Source organism: Eulemur rufifrons, chromosome 3, assembly GCF_041146395.1.
Source record: "Eulemur rufifrons isolate Redbay chromosome 3, OSU_ERuf_1, whole genome shotgun sequence".
Classification (NCBI taxonomy): Eukaryota; Metazoa; Chordata; class Mammalia; order Primates; family Lemuridae; genus Eulemur; species Eulemur rufifrons.
The window spans coordinates 70644976-70657264 of NC_090985.1; the positions used below are offsets into that span (position 1 = coordinate 70644976).

A 12289-nucleotide genomic window follows, 5' to 3' on the forward strand; every position below is an offset into this window, starting at 1 on the left:
GCTCACAGCTACATAAATAAATGCAAATGGCCAAGAAATGAAGAAAATTCAGCTTAACGAGGATGCAAAGAAAGTCAAATTAAAATAACTATAAAATATATAATACATCTTTTGTTGTTCTATGAAATTTTTAAAAAATTAGAAGCTAATATTTATTTCTAGGGGCTATCAATTAGTACTTCCTTTCTAAAAATGAATGTGGCTAAAAATATCAAGAATATTTATATTATCTATATTCTTTTACTTTCTAATAATTCCATTTTAAGAAAATCACCCTAGGCCGGGCGCGGTGGCTCACGCCTGTAATCCTAGCACTCTGGGAGGCCGAGGTGGGCGGATCGTTTGAGCTCAGGAGTTCGAGACCAGCCTGAGCAAGAGCGAGACCCCATCTCTACTAAAAATAGAAAGAAATTATATGGACAGCTAAAAATATATATATAGAAAAAATTAGCCGGGCATGGTGGTGCATGCCTGTAGTCCCAGCTACTCGGGAGGCTGAGACAGGAGGATCGCTTGAGCTCAGGAGTTTGAGGTTGCTGTGAGCTAGGCTGACGCCACGGCACTCACTCTAGCCTGGGCAACAGAGTGAGACTCTGTCTCAAAAAAAAAAAAAAAAAAAGAAAAAGAAAATCACCCTAAATGACCAGAAATTTAATAATTTCTCTTTTAGCTTAAGAATCAGCTTCTATTGTTTCAAATAAGGACCCTAAAATGTTAAAAACTTTATATGAATTTACTATAAAATTACTAAATTTATGATATCAAAAAACAAACAGTAGAGAAGTAATGTTTGTTAATTTTTAGTAACAATGTGGTAATAATTGTCAATTTGCAGAAAATGGAGAATGAATGCCCCAGAGAAGAATTTTTGTCCCATATAGATTTCAGATCAAGCTAACTGACAAGATCTAATGACGAAGGAAGAACATTTAACCATACACTGATGGAATAACTCACTGCACAATAAATCCAATGTAGGGATTCATTTTGAAACCAAATTTCATACAAGCCATAAGATAGGTAGAGTTACAAATCTGCTGAGAATCACAAATGGATATTACAAATACATTATGGACCACTGATCACATTCCTATCTCTTTAGCCAAACCAAGGCTTATAAAGCAAGCTTATTACAATATCACCCTTGAATATTAAAACCAACTAAACCACTGTTTTGTAAGATTAAATGTTTAGTGGATGAAAGAGAAGGAGAAACAACTAAGGAATTATGTTCCAGGCTTTTAAAGACTAACAAATTTTTTACTACCTTTCTGTAGGCAGACTCACAAGGTTTGACAGACAACAGTGACCATGTGGACCCACACTCTGGTAGAAACAACCATATCTTGCTACAGTTTTCTACATATGGTATGACTTGAGCCTGGACTTTATTTTCTAAATCTCTCCAAAAGGGTCTTCATGCCATAAGATAACTCCTAGAGTACAAAAGCTTTCTGTTCATATATCTAATGCATCTTTGCATGTATATGAAATTAAGTTATTTTGATAAAGTTAGCACTTTTAAGATGACTTTAATAGTCTGTAAGAATAAATAATTGCATCAGAAAGGCAAGTAACTTTTTTAGTGAAATTATGTATTTTTGTGATAATTTCAAAAGATAATTGTTACAACTAACATTTTTAAAAGATTTTGTGTTCCACTGTGTCATTAAATCTGTAATATAACACATAATAAAAACTCCCATTAGAGTCATAAGATTCTAATGTCTCAATGCATGATATGTACTTTCTGTTATATTTATAAATCTAATATAATAAGAAAGAAAGAAAAGTAAAATATTTCTATGGAAAAAAAAGATTCTAACTTAAAATGAAAAAATAAGTTACCCCAAAATAAGAAGTCTTAGCTTTAACACTCATATCTATGCTGAAATAATATATCTAGCAGTGAAAAAATGACTTTTACAATAAATATTATAATAGAAGATATTTGCCTATTTCCAAGCAATAGAACAAAGGTAAAAAGATACAATTGTTTTTAAATACTAGTTAATATGTGGCCAAATAGTTTCTTAAACTCCAGTATGAAAATATCACCAGCAACTTTGTAAACTAATGCAAATATATGACAAATAAGGAATAGCTATTATTTATTCATAAATTATAAGAGAAAGTTGCATATTTTTTCTTGAGGGAAGAAAAAATGGGACACATTTTTATTCCAAGACACTGGGAGCCCCTTTACAATTCAGCTGTGGCAAGTATGTAGTAAAAACTTTTAACCGATCATGACACATAAGATTCTTTGGGAAAGAGGAGAGAGAGACCAAGTAATATGTTTGGGACTTCACATTTCTAACTTTGTTTAGGCTTCACAACAAAAATGAACTTATGAGGTTAATAATTGTGCCCATTTTATAGATTAGTGAATTGAATATCAAGAGGTAGAAATTTGCCCGAGATCATACAACTAGTAATTCATTGAAGGAGTCCAGTTCAGAACACAATTCTGAATTCAAAAGCCAAGCATTTTCCAATATGTGCATGCCAAATATCGCTTTCACTCTAGTTACCACAGACAGACCAAGATTCAGAGTTATATTCCTCTGTTAATATAATACCAATATACTGTCAATGAGTTTTTAATTTCTGTCCTTTGCTAACTCATCTCCTTAACACAAATAATTCTCTTCTTTTAGTTCCCATTCTTATATCATAAATGATCACTGTTTCTTGTCAGAAATTTAAATTACTTTCAGTTTTCACACCATTCTTTATTAATCTATGTTTCCTTTTAGCATCAAATAAAGGCTTTCTTTTTCAGAGGAGAGACTCCCCCCACACACTAGTTCAGTGCAGTTTGCCTCCAAAACACTATATTTTTAACAGAATTAATAGCCCCAAAGGTAGTATCCATATAGCCCTTAGATATAGTTTGAGACTGCAATTGCTCATCTTATATGCCATTTCACCAGAGGACAACCGTGTAAGAACCATATTGCATTTGGATTTTAAACAGCCTGAATCTATTAATAAAAGGCAAAAATCCTGATGTTCATCCAGGGAGCAATTCCTCTGAGTCATTCCTGAGAAGTGGCTTTGCATCACTGCTCCACTGAAACATAATGATCTTCGGATGCCTCATTCACTCAAAGGAAACGTCTTTAATTGGAGAAAGTAGAAGAAAAAACAACTGGGCCAAGTTTTCTCAGAGGATCTTAAACTGCTTTTCACAGCTCATTTATAAGTTCCTCTCTTCTCCTACCCGTTTCACAACTCCCACAAATACATACAAATACCACTTTTTTTTTTTCAGAAATTAGTCATTTATAAAGAAACCAATTATTTTTACCAAAGGATTTTATAATTGCATTTTAAAAGCTGATGCTGTTATAGGCAATGCGATCAAATAGCAACTTGTGAGAGCATCAGATGATTTGCCCAGCATCCTCCATCATGTTAGTGGTCAAATTGAGCAAAGAATCTGATTTTCTTCAAGGACTATCAATTTAACCCTGTTTATGTCTTTAAAAAAAGAAATAAAGTCAAGTTCTACAAGTCAAATCTAACTCCCTAGCACAGAACATGGGCCACTGTCATCTCTCACCTCAATCCATTTCATGGCACCCCAAATCTCCTCCAGGCACCCACAGTCAACCATCCACACATGACCCTTTGCCATGTAAATCATAACATGCCAATTACACCAACATTAAAATCCTTCCACGGTCTGCAAGACCCTGAGTGATAATCTGGTCCCTGGCTACCTCTGAAGCCTCATTTCCATCAACAATTTCCATGATTCATGTACTTTCACAACAAGGGCTTCTTTGCCAAATGTGTTTCTTGGGGGTTTTTTTGTTTTTTTTGTTTTTTTGTTTTTTTTTTCCTTCTTCTATTTTCAAACCATGTTTGCAATCCAGGGGCTCTTATACTTGTCTTTCCTCTGCCTAGAATGCACTTTTCCAAGATATGTAATCAGCTACCTGAATTATCTAACTTCTGAAATTATCTAACTTCCTGAAATTATCTAACTTCTATGATTATTTCCATCATGCTCTATCCTCTTATTCTACATTAGTTTTTCTTCCTTGCACTTATCACTAACTGATATAATACACACGTGTTTAGTATCTCCCTCTTATATTAGAATGTAAACTCCATGAGGGCAAAGATACTATATGTTCCTACAGTCCCAATATTAGGAATATTTCTAGAAACATAGAGGAGTTTGAAAGCATATGTTGAACTCATTAATTAATGTGTGAAAAATAAAATCAGTCAAAATTATGTAGAAATTAAAATTCCAGGCTGGGCGAGGTGGCTCACGTCTGTAATCCTAGCACTCTAGGAGGCCAAGGCGGGTGGATCGCTCGAGGTCAGGTGTTCGAGACATCATCTCTACTAAAAATAGAAAGAAATTAGCTGGACAACTAAAAATATATATATACAAAAAATTAGCCAGGCATGGTGGCGCATGCCTGTAGTCCCAGCTACTTAGGAGGCTGAGGCAGGAGGATCACTTAAGCCCAGGAGTTTGAGGCTGCTGTGAGCTAGGTTGATGCCATGGCACTCTAGCCCGGGCAACAGAGTGAGACTCTGTCTCAAAAAAAAAAAAAAAAAGAAAAAAGAAAGAAATTAAAATTCCAAGCCATATTTTAGTTCATAGTCTTTTGTCTTGTTTTGTTTTGTCGAGACAGGGTCTCACTCTGTCACCCAGGCTAGAGTCCTGTAGCGTCATCATCGCTCACTGCAACTTCAAACTTCTAGGCACAAGCAGTCCTCCTGTCTCAGCCTCCTGAGTAACTGGGACTACAGGCATGCATCATGCGTGGCTCACTTTTCTATTTTTTGTAGAGATTAGGTCTTGCTCAGGGTGGTCTTAAACACCTGGCTTCAAGCTATCCTCTCACCTTGGCCTCCCAAAGTACTAGGATTAGAGGCAGGAGCCGCTGCACCTGGCCTAGTTCATAGTTTTTAATACTGTTTATCCATGATCATTTTTCCCTCCTTCTGAAATACTTTTTTTTCTGAAATGTTACCCCTTTGCCAATTGCATGTAAACTCAATAAAATTGCCCATCAAAGTGTACTGCCCCCTCAGCATTTATCCAAGGAGTTGGTACAAAAACAAACTTCAACAGTCTGACTCCCTATGCCTGAATTAAACTGTGAGCCAAATAACTCCCAATCAAAAGTAGTTATAGCTGATTGATTCCAATGTTGTACTTTGAAGAGACTTCCAGAGCTGCCTTAGACTTCATAGCACCTCCAGCATCAAGCCGTTGTTCTTCCATTTGGAGAGCTACCTAATATTCTTGTGCCCATTTCTGCTCCTTTCTTGGTTGGTTGGTTGGTTGGTTGCAGTTGTTTTAACTAACCAGAGTCAGTTGCCATTGCTTATGAGCCAAAATCCTAACACACACACACGATAAGTTTATATTCATTCCAATATGCCTCAAAATACAAAATGTAACAGGAAGGCTCCCAACTGTTGGCTTCTCACTTTCTCTCTTCCTTCCTTCCCACTGTCCTACACACACACTTCCCAACTTCATAGTGCCCTCTAGTTTCTCAAATCCGTCCTCTTTGGCAGCATCACGCCAATGATTTGAATGCCCCTTCCACTTACTTGACTGTTCCAAAAATCACTTATCCTTTCTCCCATGTAGTAGTATTTACTCAGAGCTGCTGGCTTAAAGTGGAAGTTAAGAAGTAGTGTGATTAAGCTATATCACACCAATAATTAATAATTTCTTAATCTTGCATTTCTTTAAAAAGAGGCTACTGTGGCTCAAAATTAATTTCTGTTTATTAAAATTTCAGGCAGGGTGAGAAAGTGAAGAGTTTTAGAGGATAGAAAGTAGCAACTTTTAAATTTTTGTTAAATCACAAAACTGAAGCAGGTCATCAATTTGATCATGATTCAGTTAAAGAGAAACAAAGGGCTGATAAGACCTGATTACTTATTCATCAATAAATAGATTTTAATTTTTAATGGAATTACTGTTGTGTACATAAAGCATGCAACTCCATTGCAAATGTGATTAATAGAGTCACAAAGAAATTGATAATGTTACTAAATGTGGCTAACACACCTTAAGGCAACCCTCATCCCCTCTCCTTGAGTGTTGGGGGTGGCAGCAGTGTTGGGGGTGGTTGAGTATTGGGGGCGGTTGCTTCTAACCAGTGGAATTTGGCAAAGGTGATGGGATATAGAGGCCCTCAATTAGGTTATATAACACTTCATCTTAGAAGAATAAAAAAAGAGAGAAACAGAGACTCCCTTGCTAGCTTTGCAGATTTAAACTTCCATGGTGTGCGAGGGCTTAGAAGAGAACCACGTGGCAAGGATCTGTGGGGTCTCTAGGACTGAGAGGGGCCCCCTGCTCAGAGTCAGCAAGAAGCAACTGAATTCTGCCAACAACCACTTGAGCTTGAACAAGGATCTTTTGCTCCAGAAATGAACATGACCTGGTGGACAACTTCAGGAAGCCTTGTGAGAAGCTAAAAGAGAACCAGCTAACCCTTGCCCAGAGAGATAATAAATGTACATTGTTTTAAGCCACTAACTGTAAGTTAATTTGTTACACAATATGAGATTAATACACTGGTGTCACAAGGGGAAGAGAAAATGAAAAACATGTCCTACAGAAGAATAAACATAGATTGTAGATTCAGCATATACATTGCTCTTTTACTTACCAGCTAGCTTATTGTGCCTACCTCAAAGCGTTGATGTGAGGATTAAATCAGAAATTTTACGTATCGGATTTCAGGCTTCATGTGAATATTAAACATTCTGTAAAAGTGAGTTCCCGTCTCATTTACTCCGCTATTGTAATCCAGAGGCTGTCGCAGCCCTATCCATTGTCGGCCACTGAGGATCTGCCACATGAAGAGTCCTACCTGCCCATCCCTGAGCCACTGAAAGTGGGGGCCTGCAGGACTTCAGGATCTCTACTTACCTATTTTCTTACAGGTGAATGAGAAAATGGGTTCTGGAAATTGACAATGACTCAACATCCATTGTCCTGGCTATTTGGAGACTGGTCATTAAATGGAATCCACAGAGGTCCATAAATGGATGCAGCAAAGTAGCTTTGTCTGTTTTCCCCTGTGTTTGGATAACCTTGCACCATAGCTCCTGCTTTTCACTTCAGTACATTGCTAAAATCGTACTTGGTCTCTTACCCATTTGTATTTTGCATCCCAACATCAAACTAGATTTACCGCCCAGTATTTTGACACCTTGCTGGAGAACCACAGCTGCTTGGGAGTCCCTTTTCCCGAGTTCCTCCTGCATCTCAGATCAGAAACTTGGTTATCTGGAAACCCACTACCCCCATTATGGTCAGAAAGACAGGGATTGCCACTGCCATTAAAAAAATCCTTCAGTCCAGCACAATCCAAAATCAGCAGAGAGTGATTCATGGGTTTCTGGGAAATTTTGAATCCAATGCAATATTAATCAACATTATGATTTAATGGAATGAAAGTGATTGTAGAATCCTATAGCTCCTTTCAGTGCTTTAGCAATTTTCTACCAGTTAAAGTATATTTTTAACAAATTCACTGAGCACATTCTAGTTTAACTTTCTATTTTTACAGCTTCCCAGATTAATTATACCTTTGTATGACAAGTGGTTATGATTTCCTTCTCTATAATTCTTTCACACCTGCTGTACTAAAAAGTGACTAGGTATTTGCTAGTGTGTTTATTTTTTTGTTATAATAAATTAAAAACATCAAATAGCTGACCATTCTCAAATTTCCTGGAAATTCTGATCATTTCCTCAAATTCGCAATTATAATCCTGCGTCACTTAACAGTGGAGACACATTCTGAGAAATGTGTCATTCTGGAATTTTGTTGTTGTGTAAACATCATAGAGTGTACTTACACAAACTTAGATGGCATAGTCTACTACATACCTAGGCTAAAGGGTAGAGCCTATTGCTCCTAGACTATAAACCTATACTACATATTACTGTACTGAATAATAATGTAGGCAATTGTAACACCATGGTAAATATTTGTGTATTAAACATAGAAAGGGTACAGTAAAAATACAGCATATAATCTTATGGGACCACACTCATGTATGAAGTTTGTCACTGAGAGAAATGTGGCTCTGTGGTGCCTGACTTGACAATTTTGCAGAAAAGTGGTTACAGCATAGAATTCTTAGTGCATTCTTCAAAACATAAATGTCAGCTTTTTAATTATTCATGCCATGCTACTCAAATTTCTTTCAAAGACAATTCTAATCTTGATACTTTTACTCTTGGTTTTGTTTCTGTTATCAATCTCAAACACAATATCACATTTTCTCATGGTCCCATTTTAACTTTTATTTTATTCACAAATCCAATACCACCTCTCATAGCCAGTCTCCACTCAGATTTATTCCTCTCCTTCACTTCCCTCGTCCTCTAGGCAATTGTGTTGCTATTGCAGCACACAGTGATCCAGGCAGGTAAAGGAAATATGAACTAAGTTTACTGAAAGGCTCTGTGATGGGGAAGACTGTTTAAACTCTGTGAAGAGCCTTCAAGTAGTAACCATAAGCTAATGAAATCTTAAACATAATTTCGATTCAGCATCATCACTAAATAACACATATTTTGTTTGCAACTTAAATTTAAAATGATGGGCCACAAGTTTAGCAATATAGTCATGATATGCCATGAAGCTGGAATTCATGAAGATTGTATTTATCTAGAAACAAAGTCTCCAGTATTTCCAAGTCTCCTCAATCATCCACTAGTGCTGTATCACAACTAAAGTACACCTATCTATAAACAACAAACTTTTAAAAAATAAAGCCTTTAAAAGAACTCTTCAATTAAAAGAAGTAATATATTAAAAATACTTACAATTTCTTTAAGATAGCTAGGAGCTCTACCAAATTCTCCATGTCTTTTTTTGGTCCATATAAAGTATGGCCACCATGTGCTTTTTTAACATGGTCAGCTATATTGTGAGAATCACCAGGTTGTTGGCGTGGACTTTCTTCTTTATCTTCAGTAGATTTTCTGAACAAGGAAACATAATATTTTATGGTATCATGTACTGCACAAAAATTATTTACAGGAACTTTTACTTTACTGCCAATAAATGCATTGTTCTGAGAAAATTCAGCTTTTAAATAACATATTCCTTTTCAATGCATTAGAATTTTTTCAGTCCATCAGTAGTACATTATACATGTCATTCTGTTAAGTCTAGAAATTAGCATATATGAAGTATATTCAATGTATAGAATTTGATTATATGTATTATAACTGTCTTCAGCAATTGAAATACTTTTCATAATTTATAAAGTTTATCTAATTTAGGGAAATATTTTAAGTCAATGGCTAATACCCTTTTCTTTATACTCACACAATTGGTTTTTCAGTATTTTTTAACACCAATAATAATTTTTTTTACTTTTATTTTCCACTGATAATCTATGAACATCTTGAAAGTAGCCACAATACTTTATTCTTGTGCTATGGTATTATTATCACATTAACATGCCACATTTGTTGAGTCCTTAAATGTACTGGCTACTCTGGCAAACATCATATACACATTATCTTATTTACACTAACCAAGTGAAGTAGACAATATTATCCCCAATTTATAAAATAAGTAAATTGTAGTTTAAAGACTTTATCTAATTTGTTTAATTTCTCATAGCTAGTAGAGCTGGAAATAGTTTTTTTTTTTTAATTTACCTAAAGTTCACAGAATATTAAATCTTAATAGTAAAGTGTATTTATCTAAAGTATACAAAAAAGAAGATGCCCCAGAAGAACTGAGACACAAAAATAAAATTAAAAGCTGATCCATTTCCTCTTCTATTTTTACAGAACTTCAGCCATTTCATCCACAGAGACCTAGAACCTTACTTAAAATGCTAATCCTTAGTTACTCTTCTAAATAAATTACGATAGTAAGCACAGTGAAACTCAGCAATCATGAGAATTCGGGTATAAAGCAATTGGCTGCTTTTCTCCACTCAGCCCTGATTATCAAATGCAAATTAAATAATATTCTTATCTTCTGGAGACGAGGAGCTCCATGGACCGGAGGGTGGGGTGCAGGCAGATATGGCAGACTTGGTGGCAGAAATGTGGAGATGGGCACACTTACAACCCTGACTCAAGCATCAAAAAATTGATACATGTAAACAAAAACATTTGTACCCCCATGATATTTTGAAATTTAAAAAAAAAAAATAAAAATAGTAATTTGCTTATTTAAAAAAGACAGGGAGCTATTCTAGAACAACAAAAATTACCTCTGTCTTAACCACATTTAACTTCTGGAGCTATTTCTCTCAAGGAATGACAGTGAATATTTAATTCCGGGTCTCATTCAAATAGGCTGTCATCATCACAACTTCTAATGTCTGCTTTACTAGAGAAACAGCTGCCAAAAGATGAATGAATGCCTCTGTCCATCAAAAAAAAAAAAGTCCAACATTTTTTATAAGATTGTTCCAAGATATGTAATATTTGTATTATTATATTAGTTGCAGAAATGTAGTAATATTTATATATCTAATGTGGGTAGCATCTTTATTCTATAATATGACCTGACAGAGAAAAGCTGATAATATATGAAGTGATTTCACATCTCAAGAAGTGAAAAAAGAGCTGGGCATGGTGACTCATGCCTACAATCTCAGTGCTTTGAGAAGCTGATCTGGGAGAATCACTTGAGGCTAGGAGTTCAGGACCAGCCTAAGCAACTTAGCAAGACCCTACATAAGATAACAAAGCAATTAGCCCGGCATAGTGATACACGCATGTGGTCCCAGCTACTTGGGAGGCCACAGTGGGAGGATGGCTTAAGCCCAGGAGTTAAAAACTGCAGTGGGCTATGATCGCACCACTGCACTCCAGCCCAGGCAACACAGGAAGACCCTATCTCTAAAAATCAAGCAGACAAAAAATAAACAAACAAAAAAAGAAATGAGAAAAAAGGAGCAAGTTATACCTAAAACAAGTAGAAAAAAGTTATAATAAAAGGGAAAAAAATCTTTGAAAGTAGAATAATAAATAAACCCAAAATGTAGTTGTTTAGAAATCTAATAATCTTGCAAAAATCATGTCTGGTAAACTTGGCAAAAACTGTTCAAGCACAAAAGCTATTAAAAAATACTTTAAGATAAGGCATAAATAAATCACAACAGAAATGAAAAAGGAAATTTCATCACAGATGCCACAGATATAAAAAGAGAAAGATTATATCATAAACAACTTCATGCCAATAAATTTGAAAATTTAGATGAAATGAAAAAAATATATGTAAAAGAACCAAACTATACTAACACTGAATTCCTCTTTAACACATATGTTATTTTTAAAAGCCAGTAAAAATTATTAATTTTATTAAATCTCAACCCTTTGACCCTGGAGTAGACTTCTTTCTGATATTCCATGTCAAAATTTGAGAAATATAATGCTTTTTTGCAGCATTTTAAAGAGGTTTTTCTTTTTTGTTTTTTGTCAGTTAAAAGTGTTACTGCTATTATCTGAGTTGCAAGCTAAACTATCCACTTTTTTCACTGTGCTCCATATTTACTTGAAAGAACAGTTGACAAACTATGGTAACTGACTTGAATGAGGACATGATTTGGATGTTTAGAAGATATTTTCTCATAAATGAATAAAGTGAAATAAGATTGTTACTTCAAAAAAAGTACAGCATCTGTTCCCATTGATAAAATTCAAGATTTCAAGCAAAAATTAGAATTTTGGAAAACTTGTACCCCTCTCTGTAAGCTTGACAGCTTCTAATATTTAAATTCTTCTCTAATGAAATCGGTGATGATAACAACAATGTGGCTTTTTAATACTTCATAAAGAAATATGTCAACATTTGAAAAGTCAGGATAAGTGAATAGATCATGTTTTCCCAATGGCCAACGCATTATATTACAAAATCATGCATCAGTAAAAGAGTCATTCATACTGCAAAACATAGTTTCTATGCATAGCAATGTTTTTAAATTGGTCATATTCTAGACCAAAAAAAGAAGAAGAAAAGCCCTCAGGGAACTCAGGTGATAGGGATTAACACCACCACCAAGCAAAATAAAATTTAGTGTACATTATATCATTCAGTCCTCCAACATCATTGTAAGTAAGCATTGTTGTCACCATTTTTTAGATGAAGAGATGATTCAAAGTTTGAAGTAATTCCCTTAATGCAATACAATTGTCTAATTGCAGAGCTGAAATCTAAACTTAGCTCTGATTAGTCCAGAGGCCATCACAACACATTGTCCTCCAAATATTCTTATATGTCTTACAAATTTTTTCTTTATCAGT

At 35.0% G+C, this 12289-nt stretch overlaps 1 protein-coding gene across 1 annotated transcript in view; it reads right to left on the reverse strand.

Annotated features, from left to right (window-relative positions):
- Positions 1 to 12289, reverse strand: part of CNBD1 (cyclic nucleotide binding domain containing 1) — a 307427-nt gene that overhangs the window by 246057 nt on the left and 49081 nt on the right. Inside the window, exon 4 of the mRNA XM_069465605.1 lies at positions 8840 to 8998. Coding sequence (XP_069321706.1) covers positions 8840 to 8998 — 159 coding nt within the window. The remainder of the gene's footprint in view (positions 1 to 8839; positions 8999 to 12289) is intronic.